Genomic DNA, 21,461 nt, shown 5'->3' with positions numbered 1-21,461 from the left:
TTAAGACAAATTTTAAGTGCTCCTGAAGTCACTTGTTGGTCTCTGCTTTCTGGAGTTATAACTGTATTTCTTACGATAGAAGACCAAGGCCAAAATCGTTTCAGTTGCCATACAAGTCAGTTTCATCATAATTTGTACTTGCCCAAGTAGTGTGCGTTTAAATGTTGATGACATGATAGTAGTGTTTTCCAGATACTTTATGTAATAAATGGTTTAATAATTTGAGCATACTTTTTAAGGTAATAATTTTCTTTCTAGTACTTCTTATTGTAATACTATTATAAATGCCAGAAACTATATTTAACTTAACAATATTAAAATTTATTTTCTACAATGATGCTCTCTTGAGTCCAGCCAGAATAATATATTTGCTCTTCCTCAAATATGTTATTCTGTTTACCATCATGTCTCATTAAAACATTCTCTCATGCCTGGAATGTATACTTCCTCCTCCTAGAATTCCTAGTTTTAGTGATTAACTCAGTTGCTGCCTCCTGGAAGAGCTTTTAAAGTTTATGATGTTTCCTTTTAACCTCCAAATTACTTTGTTTTCACTTGTTATATTTTTTGTGTTTATCTGTCTACATGTTGTTCCTCCTAGTAGAACATAAACTCCTTGAAGACAAGCATGTTTTCCACCTTTTTTTATGGTGACTAGTGCTTAGCACATAGAAGGCACTTGACAAATGCTTATTGATTTATGTGAAATAATGAACATGAAGAATTCAGGGAAACTTTGGAGAGGAGATGATGGATGAAACGAAGGCCTAGAGGAGACTGGATTAAGATGGAGGGGTTGATTGATGTAACAAAGGTCATGAAGGATGTAGGAGGGCATGGGATTGAAGGTACTGATGCAAAGTGGAAAATACTCTTGGTGTAGAGGAGGGACAGCTTTTGGAAACCTAAAGTCTTAAGTGTAAAGAAAAACTAGGGGTGAAAACAAATTCTACTTTATTAGGCTAAACTAAAATGCTTGACTGTCTAATGCCATAATTTAGCAAAAAGTTTTGAAGATAGTTGCTTAAGTCAGGGGACTTACCTTATAAGTGATCATTGAACCTTGTTTGAGGTTTGTTGGGCTATTGCCAAGGGTTGGAGAGGCCTCTGCTCTCCATTGCCCAATTTTTAGCAGCTCTCAAAATGAATAATTGTGTGATAAACATTACCTCCTGTACTACTAAAAATGAAAACAAAATCTATATTTTGGAGAGGTTTATAGGAGATGCAAAATATTTGCCGACATGGAAAATAACCAGTAGGATCTCAGAAGAATAATGAATTCTTACAGTGCAACTATTTCTCATGGCCTCCTTGGGGGGCTTCATCTGAAATGCACACTCCTTTGAGCCCCTAAAATTTCTTCTTTTCCTATGCAGTCCTTCTCCATGCCAAGATCAGTACCCATTTCTGCATGAGGATCATGGGTTGTCTTTAGAAACATTGGGATTGAGGCTGGATTGCTCTTGATTATACTATAAAAAAACTCTGCTTCCAATCATAATCCTTATCAGTGAGGCTTCTTACTCTAACAGTTTTGTTGATTCTTGAAGATTTACAAGTATTCGTTGTCTAAGTGATGTGTGCCTGAGTTTGTGGGCAGTCTTTTCTGAGTTCTAATTGGCCAGAGCACATGAGCAATCTAGCTCGTGAACAATCCTTTCTATACTAATAATGCTGAAATGTAAGGGACCTTTTTTTAGGGCGTGAGTGGGTGGGGGTAGTAAATCTTATTATGAACTGGTTCTCATAATTAACCTAAAGATGATATTTGGTAGGGCATTTGGGAGGTGGTAATCATCAACTTGGAAACTAAGAATCTGGAGAATAACTCTTAATAGAAGCTGCTGCCGTCTTTGAGTGGAAAGGGCAAAACCTTTATAGCAATTTGAAGAAAAGAAGAAAAAACCTGTTGCATTCTTCACAAGAAAATTTACAAGACTTTTTTAAGCAACCATACTTCCAAAAAAAAAAAAAAAAACTTAAATCACAACATGTAAGCAAAAAGGATTACAATAAACCATACTTAATACAAAAGTTTCTTTTATTTAGGAATTTCTCAAAGTAGAGCTTTTTGCTTGAAGTTAGACAATAAGCCGTAATTAACATAATTATAATAATACTATGGTTTTGCCTAACATAATCTCATTCTCCTTTCTATGCATAGAAATTCATACACATTTAGTTAGCTTTTTCTGTGCCATTGTGCTAAACACTGGGGATACAAAGAAAAGCAAAAAACAGTCCCCACCTGAAAGAAGCTCACAATCTAAAAATGATTCACATACAATATATATTTAATGTAGATGGAAGACAATTGGAGAGGGAAGGCACCAGTTTTAAGGGGGACTGGAAAGTTTAGGACGGATATTGATAAATTTCAGAGTCTGACTGCTCTCCAGGATCCTGAAGGGTCTTTAGTTCACGCTTCATTGGTTGAAGTAACTGGAGTATTTAGCCTAAAGGTGAGAAGATTTAGGGAGGACCTGATAGCTGTTTTCAGGTAGCTGATAAATTTTCACATGGAGGAACAAATTGGACTTGTTTTTGTTGAATGGTTGTCCTCGCTTCTGAGGATTACTAAGGCAGTTAATTTTTGACCTGCTAAGGTCTTTCCATAGCATGTATCCTAGACATAACCAAGTGTAGAGGATATCAAGTGAAGTTAACAAGCATTTGTTAAGTGCCTACTGTGCCAGGTGACAAGGTGCTGGGGTTTACAGAGAAAGGCAAAAACAGTCCCTGCCCTCAAGGAACTCACAATCTAACAGGGAGATAATATGCAGTGTCTGGACAAGAAATACATAGGATAGGTTGAAGATAATCACAGTGGTCAGGTGCTAGTATTCAGGGGGACCAGGATGGTTTCTTGCAGAAGGAGGAATTTTAACTGAGATTTGAAGGAAGACAAGGGAAACCAGGAGAGAGAGATGAGGTGGCAGAACATTCCAGGCAGACGGAACACTCAGAGTTGGGAAATGGAGTATCTTGTGTAAGGAACAACAAGAGGGCCAGCGTCACTGGATTATAGAGTATGGATAGGGTTTGGTGGTTGTTTGTCCTTCCTTCTCTAAGAGGACCATGATATCAGGAAAGTGATGCTGTGACTAGCAAGTGAATTGGTTTTACGTGAGGGAGGGCTGTGCAAAGTCACCAGCCTTACTTTCTTCTCCAGAGCCATCTGCTTCCAGTGGCAAGATAGAGATCAGGATGATTGGAGATGGCCCTGGATGCAACGGGAGACCTTGGCCCCAAGCTAAGGTATTTCCCAGGTCTCAGTTTGAGGTAAAAACCATTTAGTGATTAAGGCTAGGTAAGAAATGAGCCAAGGAATGGCCCCTTTTACCTGATGAAAAAAAAATTTAATCTGGGAGGGGAAGACCCTCAGGATTTTTGGCCAAAACCGAAATAATTACTATTTATATTCACTGTGAGCCATCAGGGCACCCAAATAATAACCACTGAGTGGTGCTTGGGCTGGAACCTGTTGTTGGCCAATCAATGAGAGCCAGAATGGACTGGGTTTAAGGCATGGTCTTTTTTTTTTTTTGGGTGGGAGGAAGGCAGGGCAATTGCAGTTAAGTGACTCGCCCAAGGTCACACAGTAAGTGTCTTAAGTGTCTGTGGCTGAATTTGAACTCAGGTCCTCCTGACTCCAGGTCTGCTGCTCTACTCACTGTGCTACCTAGCTGCCCCTAAGGCATGATCTTTAAGAAAGAAATCTAGCCCGTAAACTCCAAGATACTTGCTAGGTTTCAGCCATCAGAATTTACATTCCTTTGGGCAGAGCACTTGAAGGTAAGGGTTTGATACCCTATGTGGACAGAGGGAGAGGAAGGAGAGGAGAGGAGCAAAGGGAAGGGGAGGGGAATTAAAGAGGGAAGGAAGGAACTGCATTGCCCAACTGGAACTGACCAGTTGGGTCCCCAGTGGAGCAGCTCAGACTATTCAGAGACTGTTGTTTGTCCTTCCTTCTTGAAGAGGACCATAACATCAGGAGGGTGATGCCGTGACTTGTAGGTGAATCAGATTCAAGTGAGGGAGGGCTGTGTAAAGTCACCAGCCTCACTTTCTCCTCTGGAGCATCTGGGTCCAGGGGCAAGATATAGATCAGGACAACTGGAGATGGTCTGCTTAGGGTTTGGTAGGATTTGGCAATAGCCTGGATATGTGAGGTGGAGGAGAAAAGGTCGGAAGGGACCAGGTTATAAAGGGCTTTAAAAGCTACATAAAGGATTTTATGTTTGATCTGGGAGGTAATAGTGAGCCACTGAAGTTTATTGAATAGGGGAGGTGACATGTTCAGACCCGTGCTTTCAGAAGTTCAGTGTGACAGCTAGTAGAAAATGGACTGAAATGGGGAGAGACTTGAGGCAGAGAAACTAACCAAACCGATGGATTTGGAAAGGAGAGAAATAAGTCAGAGAGACCATTTAGGAGGCTATTGTAGTAGCCAGTGTGAGATGTGAGGGTCTAAATGGGGGTAGGGGTGGGAAGTGTCTGTGAATAAAGAGCTGGAGAGAAGAGGATAGATGAGAGAGATGTAGAAGTAGAAATGGCAGGATTTGGCAACAGGCTGGATGTGTGGGGTGAAAGAAAATGAAGAGTCAAAAGGTGACACTGTTGTGACCTTGGATGCCTAGAAGGACGGTGGTACCCACAATAGCAATAGGGAAATTTTAAAGAGGAGTAGGTTTTTGGAAAAGATAATACAATGAGATCTGTGAACCTTTGCAACCCTTCCATGCTTCCTACATGACTCATCCTGTCCCTCCCAAAAGAAAAAGGGATGCCTGCAGGCTCTTACTGGTCATTGCTCTGAACGTTAGAGTCCATTCTCCAATGGTGTCTGCCATAGCCTTGAGGTGAACTTAGGGTGAGGGGGTAAAATTTTACAAATGGTCCCTGCTATTGTGACCACAGCTGACGATAAGGTTGTAACTTAGGAGCTGATCTTTGGCTCAGAAGTATGGGGGTTTGTAGTTTGCACAGGGAAGAAACAGAGTGATTGAGTATTGAGGGATAAGGAGATAAGGAGAAGTGTGGTTGTGTTGGAAACAAGCCTCATAACTGGATATTCTAGGAAGGGTAGGATACAGTCCATCTTCTCATCCTTTGGTTCATCACATATTCTTTGGAGTCTTGCCATGATCCCCCAGGAGTGCCCATTTCCACTTGGGAAATCACTACCATAGACAGCAGGAACCTTTTAAGAATAAGAGAAAATAGTAGTTGAGATGCTCAGAAATTTGTGGAGTAAAAAAATCCAAGAACAAAGTTGGTAATAAAATTCATGCTTTCAATTGTCTGTACAAATGCACAGCATATAACTGATAAGCAACATGAACTACTCATCCTAATACAAGGAGTAAAATTTGACTTCATAGTCAAAACTGAGCCTTGGGATGAGACCCATGAGTGGAATATAACTCTGTAAGGTTATGCTTAATTCATAAGGAATGTAATGAATGAGAGGGAGGGAGATGGAAGAACATTGTATTTGAGAAGTTATAATCATGTTACAAGCTGCAGGAGCTTAGAGGTGAGGGGAGGGGAAGTAGGAAAGCATAATGGATAGTATTTGGGCCAAGATCAATTGAGGCAGAAATAGGTATCAGGATGCTGTCATAGTAATGTGCTACCTGGAAAGAGAGGAAAAATAGATGAGTTCAGAAACAGAGCAAAAGCCTGGTTCAATGACAAAATATATTAATTGTTGTGGTATGTTAGTTATCTTGACAAATCCTGGAACTCTCTTCTATCAACAACAGAACAACTAATAATTTTCTAGGCATGCTTAAGTATTAATTTAATCCTTCAAAAGGTAGTGTAATTAATTAAAAAGGAGACATTCTATTTTGTGTCTGTTTCTCACCAACAAGGAGGAACTGGTTGTAGGATTGGAAATGATCATAACCTTGGGTGGAAGTGCCCGTTTTGTTTTTGAATGACAAGTAAATTCACACAGGTGTGTTCTACTTACATGTGAATTCTCTGAAACTCCTTTACCTTATTGTAATCTTTTATCATTCCACTTTTCCTCTTTGCCTTACAACCCTTAACTCTATTTTTCGTTCTCATTATGATATCTCCACCCCTCTGCTTTTTCCCAGGCCACACTGCACTCCTTATACTTAGATCCAGTGCCACTGTCCTTGCTGTTCCTTGCACAAGACATTCTGATTCCCTTAATGCAGTTTCACTTGCTGTCTACCATGTCTAGAATTCCTTATTTCCTTCTCCAGGCTTCCCTGCCTTCCTTCCAATTTCAACTCAAATCTGACCTTCTGTGAGAAGCCTTTCCCAATCCCCTTTAATGCTATTGCCTGCTCTATGTTTATAATTTCCACCTTATCCTGTATGCATCTTACAAACATTTAAGTACAAATATGTTGCTTCCTCCATTAGACTCTGAGCTTAAGAGCAGTGTTTATTTCTCTCTATCTCCAGCACTTAACACAGTACTTGACACAAAGCCAGTGTTTTTGTTGAAACAATCTACAATTACTTTCTATTGTTTAGTGATTTCTGGGGTGTCTACAGAATTCTCTTTTTGATGAAATTTTGGTTCATTTTCCTTTATGTAGCATAAGATTTGGTCATTGTGTCTGGCCTTGCTTTGATTTTTTTACTCTTTTTTCCTCTTCTGCGTTTATGAATTTCTCTTTTGGCTTATTTGCTTTTAAGTCTGGCATTGATTGTTGTCCCCTGAACCTTTTGTCTTAAAGCCTTTTTCTTATAGGTTCTTATCTCTTGTTTTCCTCCTTTTTTTGGTCCATTCTTTCAGAGATCCTTCCTTCTTCTTGCCTGAGATATCCTCATGTGTCTGTAGTGGGGGCCCAGACTGGGTCTCTACCCAGAATAAACTGGGGATGGGGAAAGAAGATTGACCTTAGCTGAATTTCCAGTCTTCTTTTCCTTGTGCACAGAAACTTTTTCTCTAGATAGCTCTGCAGTGCCCCCTATCCTTTGCTTCTTCCCCCACTAGCTTTCCCTTCCCTTTGAGTGGAAAAAGGGTGGGGAGGGAGGAGTATAGTTCCAGGGGTGGGGAACCTGTGGCCAACTTAACTTCTAGGTCTTTGGGTGTGGCTTTTTGACTGAGTCCAAGTTTTATAGAACAAAACCTTTTTATTAAAGGGATCTGTTCTGTGAAGTTTGGACTGATCAAAGGGCTACACTTGAGGACCTAGAGGGCCACATGTGGCCTCGAGGTCTCAGGTTGCCCACCCCTGGAAACTTTAGATTGAGTCACTACTGTGGGGGAAACTGGCCAGGGACCCCATGTGGCTGGGCCCTGAAGTACAAACTTAGAAGATGGCTTATGCCAGCATGTATCAGTGATTGGAGGTGGGGACTCAAAGTGGGAGTGCTAAGCCTTTAAATTGTTTCATGGAGGGTTTTTTTTTTTTACCTTTTGAAATGTTTTTGTCTTTTAACTTGTGAATTTGGCTTTTATTACTCTATTTAGTACATAATTCTTTTTTTCCAAAGTTTTTGGGTTGGATAGATTTGGGGAAGATACTCTTCCATCTTGCCAATTACAAGATCTCCATTACTAATTTTAAAATGGCACTGAAAGTTGAGATCACATCTTTAAAAAATAGTATTTGTGTGTATGTATAAAGATATACGTGTGTGTGTGCAGGTGAGAGAGAGAGAGAGACTGTAGTAGAGCTTTGAATACGGGAGGGCCTCTTAATTGTAATCTTTTTATTCTCCTTTTTATTTTTCCTCTTTATACTTTCTCCACAAACTGCTTTCCAACCGGACCCCAAGCACAGTGGTGGAGGAGATGAGAAGTTACCTGAGGGATGTGTGTTTGAAGGGTGTGGAGGGGCATGCTTTCTTTGTCTTAGTAATGGATGAATGCTTGGGTAAAAATCTCTAGGTTTTTTCCCCCCCTTTAAGTTGGCTACTGGAATAGCATAGCTAATTCCTTTTCTCTCATCTATCACCCCAAAATATGGCCAACAGTAGCAATGTGGACCCTGCGAAGCAAATTTGTAGGCATTTATTTTAGATGGTATCTAATTACTAGAGCAATTAAATACCAGGTGGCAAGAAGCAGTGACCATCTGAATCTTCTTGGTAGATTAATATTTAGGTTCCAGACTGTTTTAAACCTTCTTTGAGTGCCTGCATCTCAAGGATTATTTCTTTTAAGGGCTTTTTTAAAAATATTGCTTCTTTATCCAATCTAAACTTTTTATGTCATTAATATATTGATTTTTTTTTTTCTGAAGCCTTCATTCACCCTATTGACTCTCCTTATATTATGGAAGGTTTTTTTTTTCAGCTGTTTTGAATTCTGAGACAGAAATTAATTGTATTTATCATGGAAATTTTAAATATAAATTAATATTAGAATTTTTAATCTGAAATTTAAAAAAAGTTTTTAAGTAATTTCTAAAAGTGAAAGAATTTAATAGTGTGCACTCTTGGATTTAATTTAGCAGAATTTGAAACCTATCTAATCCAAGTCTTCACACTTCAGCTTGTAGCTCATATATTTAATGCTCTTTTCTCCATTATTCTTGTCTCTGTTTTTAACAGCTATTTTTAAATGCTAACAGTAAGGTGGCAGACAAGAACGAGAAAGATCTTGCCAACAAATTACTGACAGAAATGAATGAGGACCAGGTATCTACAAAGTCTGCATCTTGCTTAAGCTCAAATTCAGAAATAGTCAATGGGAATACCTATTCCTGTACTTTGACTCTATTGTCTTAAGCTAAAGGAGTTTGCTATGTTAAACATTATCGATTTTGAGTAATATTTTTAAAGCCTTTTTTTAATTTAAAAAGGTACAAAAATATTTAAAATTTGAAGTATCTTTAATATTGTTATAGTCTGCATCTTTCATTTTTTTTCAGTTTTGAAGAGATAAGTACAGGAATAGGATCCCAATACCAATGCTATCCACCTGGTGGTGATTTAATTTCTTTTTCTTTTTCTTTCTTTTTCTTTTTTTTGGTTTTGGCTTTCTTTTCTAAGTATTGTGGTGTTTTGGGGTCTTAGGGCTTTGTGAATCTGTGTGGTTATTTTATATGTTGATTCTTTGCTTCTTGTTAAGTGATGAGCATAATTCAGTGGACATACTGAATCTGGGAGGAAGGGAAGAAGAACTTGATTTCTAGAATCTTTTTATTAATACAACATAGAACGTAAAGTTTTATTTATAAAAATTTAATTCTGAATGAATAAAATGGCAAATCCATAACTTTTTTTTGCTTTTATAATATTTTACAGTTCAGTAAGAAAGACCTACATGTAAGAATGTACTTGTCTATCATAATTTTTGTCTCTAAAGTGTTAGATTAATAGACATAGTATTTGATGCTTTAAAATTGATCTTGTGCTAATGTGCATATTTACTGGTATGTGATAAATAATTTTCCTTTTATAAAATATTGATTGGAAAAATGGAATTTCAGAGTTGGAGTAATATTTTTCATAGGGAAAATTTTGAAATGAATTTGCAGTTGTTAATTCCTAAAACATATTATAGGAATTTCTCATTCCTCAAGTCACCTTATCATGAGGTCCTTTGTACACCTCATTAGCCAACCCTTTTAGAAGAGAGTTCAAGACCTACCTTATATTATCACTTCTCTGTTACCTTCCAATTTGGAGATTCAGTGATATTGTGCTTTAAATGCAAATGATGTCATTTTATGGAGGCCTGGGCTGATTGGAACTCTTGTTTAAGTGTACAGCTTCCTCTAAAACAGCAGGATTTTAGAGTATCCACTCCATGTCAAAACTGTTTTTGGGGGCAGGAGGAATAAAAGAACCTGCTAGTAGTATAACTGTTTTAGGCCCAAGTCAGTTACTTGCCTGATCCCTGAAAGCAATTTTTAGGTGTGAAAATTCTTTAAACTATATTAACCCCATGCTATGCTTTCAGAATTGAGAATTGTCATTAAGATTGACACAGTTTCTCCTTCCCAGTATTTGTTGATAAAGTACACTACACTGAAATGAACATATCCACATCTTTAAAATGGCCTAATGATTGATGGAAATTTATGACACTTTATTATCATTAACAACATTGAACTTTTAGTGTGAACCATTTTAATATCAAAGCTATGAACAACATTTGTATGCCATCAAAAAGCCTGCATGCTTCTCAGATGTCTGATATTCTGCATTTTATTTGCAAATACATGATTATTTACTTTCATGTTAAGATTAGTTAATTTTTATGCAGAAATACTGTATCATTAATTAAAAATATAGGGTCTATAAACTTAGCAGTTATGTTCTTAGCTACATTTTTTTGTAAAATTAAACTCATCAAAGTATAATTTTAAGTGGAAATAATAGCATAATAGATTTTTAAATTGTATGTTCCTCTCCCTATTGAGATTGCCCATAAAAGCATGAGTGAATCTTAGATTTTGTCCTTCAAGCACTTTAATATATGAATGTAGACTTCTTCCTGAATTAAGCTTTACTATGGTTTTGGGTTTTTTTTTGCTTATTAAGTGAATTTTCTTTCAGGTTATGATGTCCTTAAGTCCATGTCACTGGGGGAAGAATGTGATGCATGTTCAATAATCGTTTTTTCCTCCACCCTGTTTGAAGAACACAGTTCTTCCTAGCTTCAGTTGAGCTAAACTTTTAGCTTGTTTGTGTTGGACATAGCTTGTTTTCTTTCATTCTAGGTATTTCAGGAACAGTTGGATTGTTTGGCTATATCTACCATTCAAGCCCTGACAGCAGTGATGAACAAATCTCCGGCTGCTAAGGTATTTTAAGTTCATTTGTAAAATTATAATAATATTTCTATGAATAGCACATATAATTTATATTTAATTATAGTAATTAATATTTATTCATTCATGGTTGCTAAGCACTTTGGCTTAGTCTTATTTAGTCTGTACAACAATCCCATGAACGAGGTAGGGCAAACTACATCCCCTTTTTATAATTATAAGATTTAGGGAAGGTCATACTGCTAGCTAGGAGACAAACCCAGGAAATAAATCTCCATCTTCAGACTTCAAATCTAATGTTCTTTTCGGCCTTCCATGTAACATTTCTTATCCCTCTGTATCTCAAAGTGCCATGCTAGAAACACAGTATACTGAGGTGAATCAACTCTGTAGTAAAAGCCAACAGTCACAGTTCACAGAACATCATGAAATAATTTAGGGACAGCAGAAAGTTAGATGGTAGTTATTCAACAAACATTTATTAAGCTCTTACTACCAGGAACTGTGCTACCTCTAGGGATACATAAAAGGGCAAAAACCTGGTTCTTTCCCCTAAGAAGCTTACATTCCAATGGGGGAGCTATCATGCAAATAACTCTGTATGTATTAGATATATGAAGTGTAAAGGTGCCCGAGGAGTGGGGAATGGGAAAGGTCTTCTGGAGAAGGTGGGGTTTGAGCTGAGTCTTGAAGGAGACCAGGGTAGTTAGGTTGTAGAGGTGAGGAAGAAATGCTTTCCAGGCATGGAGGACAACCCGTGAAAATGTTTGGAGTCAGATATGTATGAGGAGAAACAAGAAGTAGGCAGTATAGCTGGATCATTATGTATGTTCAGAGGTGTGAAATGTAAGCAGAGTGGAAAGGTAAGAAGGAGCTAGTTGTGAAGAAAGACTTCTGAATGCCAAACAGTGTTTTACGATAGCTTCTGAGACAAACATCTGTCCGAACTGATTTGGCATGTGGATCAATACTTACCTTATCCGAAAACCTCATCTCACCCTCATACTTCCTTTACTTTATATTTCCTGTAGTTGTATTTCCATGTTATATTTAGCATTTTGATTTATAGGAACTTTGCCACGACTGTACTGTAAAATGGTGTTTGGTATAAAGTAGATGACTCATGGGCTCCATCCAACACCCCAGAAGTTGTCGTAAAGTTAGTTTTGCAGCATAGCCCTCCACAGATAGCATTGTAGTCAGGTTCTAGTGTATTCTTTATCTCCCTAAGTACAAGATATGTGGCTGGATCTAGAACAGGTCTGAAGATCATGGAATCTTAGTACTACAAAGAACCTTCAAGGCAATTGAGACGTGTCTACTTTTTAAAGAACAGACTCAATGAGGTTAAATGATTTATTCAAGACCACAAGACTAGTTACTTGCTGAACCTTCTTAAGTTGTTGGGACAGGACCTCTTGCTTCTATTGTTAGAGCTGATTTAAACTGCCTCATTCACCATCTTGAATCTGAGACAATTTTCTGGGAGAGTCTCCAGCAGTTTTGCCTTGTGGGAAAACTCTAGTGAGGAGAAAGTCAGATTGAGGAGAAAAAAAGGACTCAGTTCAACAGGCATTTATTAAGTGCCAACTCTGTGCAAAGCATTGTGATCAACCCTTAAGGAACTTACATTCTGCTGGGATGTACAACATGTAAACAAACAAGATAATTTGAGGAAAAAGTACAGACAGTGGAGGAGCATTTTAGAAAGGCTGCTCTGAGAAGGTAGCCACTGAGGTGAGGCCAAGAAATCTAAGAGGTGGAGGTGAGGAAGAAGCTGTTCTTGGCATAATGGACAGCTTGTCCCTCAAGGCACAGAAGTCTGAGAGGGAAAAGCAGGTAGGCCTGTTTGATAGGAGAGTAGTTTGTGTGAAGACAGGTAATACAGAATAGGTTGGGAAGGGTAGGCAAGAGTCAGAATATGGAAGGAGGTAAATATCAAACAGAGAGTTTGTACTTGATTCTATAGACAATCGAGAGCTATTTGAACTTAGATTTTTGAGTAGGAAAATCATATGATGTTAGACTTGTGCTTAAGGAAGATTATTTTGACAGCTATGTAAAGACTGGGTTAGAGAGGAAAGAATCCGAAGTAGTCTACAATTTATACTTTGAACTTATTGATTGAATTTTTATTATCTACATTATGAATTTTATTTTACCATATATTTTGGAATTTGATTTTTTTGTAGGTTATAGTATTTGGAAATTCAGAAATATTTTTATAGGAAATACTATATATTTTGGAGTATAAAAAATTAACTTATTCAGGAAGAATATACTTTCCTTTCACATTAATGACTAACTGGCAATAGCACTTGAGGGTTTGCGCAGCACTTTATAGACATTATCTCATCTTATTCCTGCTACAGTTTGTGATGTAGGTGTTCTTGATATAATTCATATTTTACAGATTAGGAAACTGAGGCTTAGCGACATGTCCACAGTCATAGAGCAAGTTAATATTGGAAGCAGAATTTGAACCCAGGTTTTCCTGATTCTACGTCCAGCTTCTACCTGCTGCTATCCTGCCTTTTTCCATTAATGTGCTTAAACTATTGTGTTTTTATTTTTCAGGAGGTGTTTAAAGAACGAATTGGTTACGCACATATGTATGAGGTATTAAAATCCCTTGGTCAACCTTCATTGGAATTGCTAAAAGAACTGATGAATATGGTGAGTTATTTTAAATTTTCTGTTTTCTAGTAGATGTTAAACTACTGCCTTATCAGAATTTGTAACTTACTATTTTTCTTCCTAGGCTGTAGAAGGGGACCACACATCTGTTGGGATTTTGGGCATTAGCAATGTCCAGCCTTTATTGCTGCTTATCCAGTGGCTTGCAGAACTAGAATCACATGACTTACAGATATTCATCTCTGACTGGCTGAAACGCATTTGTTCTCTTAATAGACAGAGTCGAATTACTTGTGTCAATAATAACATGGGTCTCAGGATCATCGATACCCTTGCTTCCCATTCTTCACTTCATTGTACTTGTGCTGAGAACTTGATTGCTCTCCTTGGTTCTCTGGGGAGTCAGTCAATGAGCTCTGAAGAGCTCCATAGATTAATAAGACTTCTGAGAACAGATGAATCCAAGAAGATCCATTCTTACACCATTCCTGTATTGCGTGCAATCCTGGCAATGGCTCGCAAGCAAACTTTAGAGAGTGCGCTGCAGTATTTTAATTTATCTCATAGTATGGCAGGTATTTCTGTACCATCCATTCAGAAATGGCCAGGGTCTGCCTTTTCCTTCAGTGCTTGGATTTGCGTAGACCAGGATCAGCTGAATACCGGAATCTCTAACAAGGGAGGGAAGAGAAAACAACTATACAGGTACTCACTCATAAAAGTTATTGAATATATTTACTAATTGTACATATATTAATATTATGTTTTGGCATGCTTTCCTAGGCATTTGAATTTTTAAATACATCAGTTTGAGAGCTTCTAGTTAATAAGCTGTTCACTTATTAAAATGCCTTTTCACTGTGTAATATTAAAAAGCAGCAACATGGCATAATATATAGACTGCTGACCTTAATATTATCCCCTGACATCAAGGTCAGGAAGACATGGGTTTAAGTCCTGCCTCTGACCGCTACTGGCCATGTGACCACCCGTGGGCCAATGAGGCAGGTGATTTTCTAGGACTATAACTTACAAAGCAGGTGCTGACTTGCATTGGTAGAAGGAATTCCCTTTTTGGTGTCCCCTATTGCAGTGAAATCACAGGTCCAGTCCTCTCTCACCAAAAAATAAAATAAAATTGGGATTAGTATGTCAGAATTCTTTTTGTCATGTGAGGACTAATAGGGGTTGATGACAATGAAATGTAATTTAAACTGGAATAATTCTCTTGGTTTTCTTTTTCAATAGCTTTTTTACAACAGGTGGCATGGGCTTTGAAGCCTTTTTGACTTCTTCTGGAGTATTGGTGGTGGCTGTATGTACCAAGAGAGAGTACGCAACTGTCGTGCTTCCTGACCACAGTTTCTGTGACTCCCTCTGGGTAAGGCTCCATGAGCTCAGCTCTCAGGTGCCTTTTTTTCAGGCTTCATATACACCATCTGCATTTGTAAACAGATTTGTATGCTCTTTGATTTTTTACGTACATAATTAGCACTGTCTATGCTGAGGCAGTGTAATTTTTATCCTAATTTGGCTTTATTAGGCATCGGCATCAGACAGCCCTTTATTAATTCCTTGGAAAGAATTATTGAGTGAAAATTAACTCTTTTCATTTGACCATTAACAAGGTTTAGAAAAATACATTGTGACTGCAATTTTATTCTGTGTTCCAGAACTCCATTGTGCAGTGTACTCTTGTGTTTCACTTTTAACAAACAGCACTAGTCTGTTTCCAAAGTTTTTTCACCCCCCAAAATGTAACTTTACTAAAATATATTTCTTTGCTTGCAAAAGAAATTTAGTTAAAAAACAAAACAAAACAATCAAAATGCTTAACCTTGTACAAGATAAGACCAGGCTATCTTGAAAGTATTCCTTTAGTTGGAATTCTTTGTTTTTAACTCTTAATATATTAGGTTAGATTTTTTTTATTAACACTACTATGCAAAAGTTCTATTGAGTGCTTGTGCCTAGTGTGACTTTTTTGAATGAAAGTTATGTTGCCATCCTGTTCAAAGGACCATAATAATTTCTAAAAGGAAATGATAATGAAGATATCTGCAGGAGGATTATAGTTCTTATGTTGAAGCATAAGGAATAAAAGAGCAAAAATCATTAAAGATGATGGTCTTTTGCTTTTTATTGAATTTTTGCAAATCATGTTTGGAGATGTTGAGAGCATAACAGAAATACTTTTTTCCTTTCTATTTCCAGGAAATACACAAATATTCTCTTGGAATCATATAGGAAGATATTTTTTCCTGATCTGAGTAACTTTTATAATCATTGTTAGCCATATATATAAATTTAAATTTTTAGAGATGGCACAAACTTTTTGCTTTTTAGAATATTTTAAAAATATTTGGAAGTTTTTAATGCATAAAACATAAAAAGTATCCTAATTGACTATTTTTGCTTAATTAGCACAACATAACCATTGTTCACATGCCTGGAAAAAGACCCTTTGGCCAGAGCCTTGTCTATATCTATGTCAATGGACAGCAGAAGGTTTCTGCCCCTCTCAGGTTTCCTGCAATGAATGAAGTAAGTACATACAGCAGATCTACTCTATCAAAGGCCTTCAGCACCAGTTCATGGATGGAGTTCTAAAGTATTTCCTGAGTAGTTTCAGTTTATTGGGAATGTCATTTCTTTTGTTTATTCTGTAGTTATATACTCAGTGACTTGAGTACTATTTTATTATGTGCATACAGTGAGATACTGTTAGATTCCACTATTCTGGCATAACTAATCATAGAAAGTAACTATGGCGCTTAAGCTGTTTGCCTCCATTTCTTCAACTTCGAAATGGGACTAATAATGGCACCTACTTCCCAGGGTTGTTGTGAAGGTCAAATGAGATGATATAAAACCCTTAGCATTGTGCCTGAAACATAATAGATGCTTAATAAATGCTTATTCCTCCTCCCACCCCCAGCCGCATAGGTTCCCTTCCCTCCACTGACACAGTCATCGATTCTATTCCAGACCCTCATCACCTCTTGCCCGTACTTGCTCAGTAGTCTCCTAATTGATCTCCCTGCTCAAATATCTTTTCCCTCCAGGTGCCAGAGTGACTTTCTTAAAATGTAGGTCTATTCTTATTGCTCTCTACTTAGTGAACTCCAGTGGATTCTGAAATGCCAGTTTATGTTTGATCCTAGAACGTAAACTCCAGTGGCACTCACAGAACTTCACCAAACCTGGCTCTTTACCACTGTTCCAGCCTTATTATACATTACTACCCTCTCTGGGCCCTTGTACTGGCTATCTCCCATAGCTGAAATGCTTCTTCTCCCCTTCACCTTCACTTGGAGTCTCTGGTTTTCTTCAGCATTCAAGTAAAATGCCACCTGATGTACAAAGCTTTTCTGGATTCCTCCCAGGATTGCTTTGTGTCTGTTTTGTATATACTGATAATATAGATGAGTGTGTTTTCTCCTCATTAAATTCCCTGAGGGCAGAGGCCCTTACAGTTTTGCCTTGCATCACCAGCACTGGTGCTTAACGAATGCTTATTTATTGATGTTTACAGAGGGCTCTTAGAGGGCGGTAACCAACTGTTCTCCAGACTAGTTCAACTTAAATCATTATATTATACTTAAAATTTGCTAAGCAGTGGTGATAAACAGAGTCTAGAAGCATTGTGGAACCATCTTCTTGGAAGTTTTTATTTGTCTGAGTTAAGTGTATTCTCATTTTCAAAAATGCATTGGTGTTTTTTTTTGTGATTCTGAACTTGACAGACATTACCAAAAATGCCTTTTTCTATATACAGAACAGAAAAAAATGGACTGTATAGGAAACCATGATTTTCTATTATATATGTGTATGTGTGTATATATATGTATGTGTGTACATACGTATATGTGTATGTATATGTGTGTGTATGTGAATAAATCTTTAATTTAAAAAACAATTCAACATGTTAGTGTCAAAATTGCCCTGCTTGTTGGTGTCTCCTTCTGAACCTCCTTCTGTTTTCTTTTGTGCATTTTTCAAGAAATGTTACAATGACTTTTTCTTCTTTTTTTCGGGCATCTATTCCTAGTCCTCTGTCTCCACATCACAAAACAAATCCATACATTGGCCATTTCTGAAAACGAACATATCAGTATGCACTTTGAGTTTCTCACCCTTCTGTCAGGTAGTAAAGTATATTCCTTGTTGAAGGCAAGGAGTTTGGATATTAGAGGACTTCTCAAGTTTTTCCTATGAGTTTGTTTATCTTTTTTATTTACCTTCATTTTCCTAATTACAAAGGTTAGAAAAATGGTATTTCTACTTCTATTTTAGAATACCATAAAATTAAAGCCCTTCAAAATTTTTAATTGTAAATATGGTTATTGGATATTATTTGGATATTTTGGCTACATTTAATTTTAATTATTTAAATAACTTTGAAAGTTTTATAGTAAACATATATTCTTATTTTTTTCTTAGCCTTTTACTTCATGTTGTATTGGCTCAGCTGGACAGAGGACAACCACACCCCCTCCATCCCAAATCCCAGACCCACCTTTTTCCTCTCCAATTACTCCCCACCGAACATCATTTGGTGGGATTCTGGCTTCAGCCTCGTGGGGAGGAACACCTGAAAAATCAGAGTTGTTAACCAAGTTAATTTCAGCTGGAACTCAGGATAGTGAATGGGGATGTCCAACATCTCTTGAGGGTCAGCTTGGGTCAGTAATCATCTTCCATGAAGCACTGCATCCTCCTCAGGTGAAATTGTTATATTTGGCAGGTGAGTACAGAAAGGTACACAGTTTTGTAGTACTTAACCTCCCACATCTTCAATAGCATACGTAATCAGAGCTAGAAGGAAAAGTAGCTACATTCAGCAATTCTTCAGGAAGCCATAATTTCATCTATATGGGTAACTCCCTCATCCAATGTAGCTTGCAACCTCTCCATGTTTTAGGAGACAGTTTAATGAGCTGCTATGGCCCAAAATCCCTAAATCCTAATCACCTGGTGACCAATCCTTTGTAGAGGAACTTAGAACTTTGTTATTCTTCTACCTTGGAACACGTAACCTCTTGCTTGTCCTGTACTCAAGCTTTTTCACCTTGTGAGTTCTTTCTAGAGTTTGCAGTTTTCTGGCATTATCTTCAAGAACCCATGGTCATCACCTGGCATCAGAGACTTAATGGATGATGATATATACTTTGATATTATAGGTATACAAAAGTAAAAAACTATGTCTTTAAGAAAAATATTCTGTCATACTGTATTTAACAGTATTTGAATGGATTAAACAAAACATGCATAATTCTGTGTAAGAAGACATTCTACTCCATATAAATTCATATAGCTGAAGAATTCATGATGGGGTATTAGAATTTGAAATTCCATGTTTAAAATAAAGGGGGTAATCTTTCTATTCTCTTTTGGGTCTCATTTTTTAAGTTATATTTTTAAAATTTTTATTTTATTTTCAAAAAGATATACACTTTCTCTTTTCCTCAGCTTCTCTCTGCTCCCTTCTTTCCATATATACATCGAGAAAACAAAATTGAAATCCCTATTAAAACTATGCATAGTCAGGCAAAACAAATTCCTGCATTGGTAATATTTGGGTCTTGTTTTGAAGACAGTTATTCTTACTTTTGGACCTTGTCTACTTGAAAAATTTACCTAGAATTTAGTCTTTTATCCAATAGTTTATAATATATAATATCATCAGTGAAAGGATTATATTCAGAATATTCTGTGTCAAATTCTGAGATATTTAAATAGCATATGACTTTTGAGGCAGATGAGAATTCTCAAAATTGGTATTAAAATTCTACCATTAACTGAAATATTGGAATATTTAAAGGACATTTATAATTTCAAGAGAAGGCAGTAAGATCTGGGTTCAAGTCCTGCTTCTAATATATGTGAGCTGTATGTCCATGGACGAGTGATGTCACCTCCCAGTGCCTTGTATTCTGGACCCCTTAGCCCTTCAGGGTCCAAGGCACTTCACTATGACAGTAAGGTCCAGGAGCTACTGGTCTGTCTGTGTAGGGGAGAGAGGTCCATGGACTGATGAAATTGCATATCTGGACTAAAAAAAGGGGGAACTCAAAAGAACATCAAGTTAAACTGAAATTTAGAGAGATTTTCATGGCACTCGGCACTTAGAACAGACAGTAGGTTTAGAGAGCAAAGAGTCTGTTGACATTGTTGGAGTGAGCTTTTCTTGGGTTTGAATAAAGAAAGCAATTCCATACTAGACCCCTTCATAGCTCCCCTGCTTAACAGTAGTCTTAGAGCCATCTGAGCCGCTAGAAGCTCTTTTCTTTCATTTCATCTTTTGTGGAGAACACAAGTAGATCAGCAAGCATATATTAGATGCGTATTACAAAGGGCAGTGTGCTGCTAAGTACTGGAAATGCAAAGAAAGGGAAAGACATGGTCTCTGCCCTTAAGATGTTCTTCTATGGGAACGTGACATGCGGACAAGATATATCCTGCATAAATGGGAGGTCATCCCACAGGGAAGACACTAGTAGCTGGACGTGCGGGGCAGGGAGGAAAGTAGACCCAGGAAAGGCCTATTACAGAAAGCAGGTGGGATTGGATCTGAGTCTTGAAGTGAGCCAGGTGATGCAAGTGAGGAGAGAAAGTATTCCTATCCTAGGGGAAGGCCCCTGAAGAGGGATGGAGCTGGGAAAATGGTGTGTTGTGTGAGGAACATGTTTATGTGTTATGTTACAGAGACTCTACTTAGCAAAATATTAATCTGCGGTGATTTTTTTTTCCAGGTCCAAACTGCTTAAGTCCTTGGAAATGCCCAGAATTTGAAATGCCAGATCTGCCAAGTAAGATTCTTCTTTACTACACACCAAAGGTTAGAATAAATTTTATTTTGTCTATATATATTGGCTAGCTAGTTTCCAAAGGAAGCTGGGAAACTTTTAAGTGGATTTAATGCCGTAAAGGTTAAATCTAATGCTAGCTAATTCCATGGGAATTAGGTTTCATTCCACAGAGCAAACTGGCCCTTGTAACTTTTTTCCTAGCATCTGGCATCATGTGTTTTCATTGCATAAGTTAATGATATCAGGAAGGATATGTCTGAAATGTACTACTCAAGATCATACCTTCACTTTTCAGAAATGAAAGATAAAATAGAATTGAGCCATAATAGCTAAAGTCATTGAGGTTTAGTCATGCTTTGTCCAATAAAATGACTGGGTGATCTTGGGCAAGTCATGTAGCCTCTATTTGCCTCAGTTTCTTCTACTGTAAAATGGGGACAATAACAGCACCTGCCTCCCAAGGTTTTTGTGAGGATCAAATGAGACAAGATTCGTAAAGCTCTTCCCACAGTGCCTGGCAGATAGTAAGTACTGTATAAATGCTGGCTGCTATCATTATCATCACCACTGTTGTTAAAGGAGAACACTGGTGGAAAAAAAGATGACATTTTGCTTCCCATTATTTTTCTTTCATATTCCTTCCTCTTCTTTCATGTCAGTTTATTGTGCTGAGTGGTTGTAGTTGAGGTAGATTTTTTTAGTGGGAATGAATTAGAAAGAATGGTGCCTTGCTGCCTGAGAAATGAATTTGTTGTACAAGATAGAGCTTTACAGATGTTGGTGATCAATAAATGTTTGCTGAATGTTGAAAAATATGCATGTTCACAAAAGCTGCAAGGTATGGAATGAATATATTTACTAGTCTGTAACAGCAAGCACCCTGGCACACTCAGGATGGCCTGCTAGCACAGGTTCTTACATCTACTTTCCTAAAGGAAAGGCAACTTTAAGGGGGGGGTCAACAATCTTAACTACAGATAAGTAGAAAATACAAGCCGAAAAATTAGCACAGAGATTCAACAGACAGGGCTCCAACACTCTGAACAAAGTACCTACATACCCCACTAGATCGGGGGAGCACTAACATCTGAGTAGTTTGGGGGCTCTTAACAAACAGCTACTCAAAGTCCCATCCAGGGAATCGAAAGGTCCTTCTCATGAGCAAACCCCCAAAGCAAAATCTCACCTCAGAATACCTATACATTTTTGGCTGATAGGCTCAGAGCCAGAAGGCATCACAACCCTCATGACTCAGTGCCTAATTAGCTTAGTACCAAAAGGTGTGAAAGCC

The 21,461-nt window shown here is 37.6% G+C and overlaps 1 protein-coding gene across 2 annotated transcripts in view; it reads left to right on the top strand.

Annotated features, from left to right (window-relative positions):
• Nucleotides 1–21,461, top strand: part of NBEAL1 (neurobeachin like 1) — a 145,382-nt gene that overhangs the window by 27,005 nt on the left and 96,916 nt on the right. Inside the window, exons 9-16 of one of the 2 annotated variants that reach the window (XM_036754371.1) lie at nucleotides 8,554–8,640; nucleotides 10,671–10,754; nucleotides 13,299–13,397; nucleotides 13,483–14,063; nucleotides 14,607–14,739; nucleotides 15,783–15,902; nucleotides 17,802–18,105; nucleotides 20,114–20,199. In XM_036754371.1, coding sequence (XP_036610266.1) covers nucleotides 8,554–8,640; nucleotides 10,671–10,754; nucleotides 13,299–13,397; nucleotides 13,483–14,063; nucleotides 14,607–14,739; nucleotides 15,783–15,902; nucleotides 17,802–18,105; nucleotides 20,114–20,199 — 1,494 coding nt within the window. The remainder of the gene's footprint in view (nucleotides 1–8,553; nucleotides 8,641–10,670; nucleotides 10,755–13,298; nucleotides 13,398–13,482; nucleotides 14,064–14,606; nucleotides 14,740–15,782; nucleotides 15,903–17,801; nucleotides 18,106–20,113; nucleotides 20,200–21,461) is intronic. The other variant, XM_036754372.1, reaches the window with a different exon arrangement.

This window comes from Trichosurus vulpecula, chromosome 4 (genome assembly GCF_011100635.1).
Source record: "Trichosurus vulpecula isolate mTriVul1 chromosome 4, mTriVul1.pri, whole genome shotgun sequence".
Classification (NCBI taxonomy): Eukaryota; Metazoa; Chordata; class Mammalia; order Diprotodontia; family Phalangeridae; genus Trichosurus; species Trichosurus vulpecula.
The sequence above is the reverse complement of the archived record's forward strand: the minus strand, read 5'-3'. Positions and strand labels throughout refer to the sequence as shown.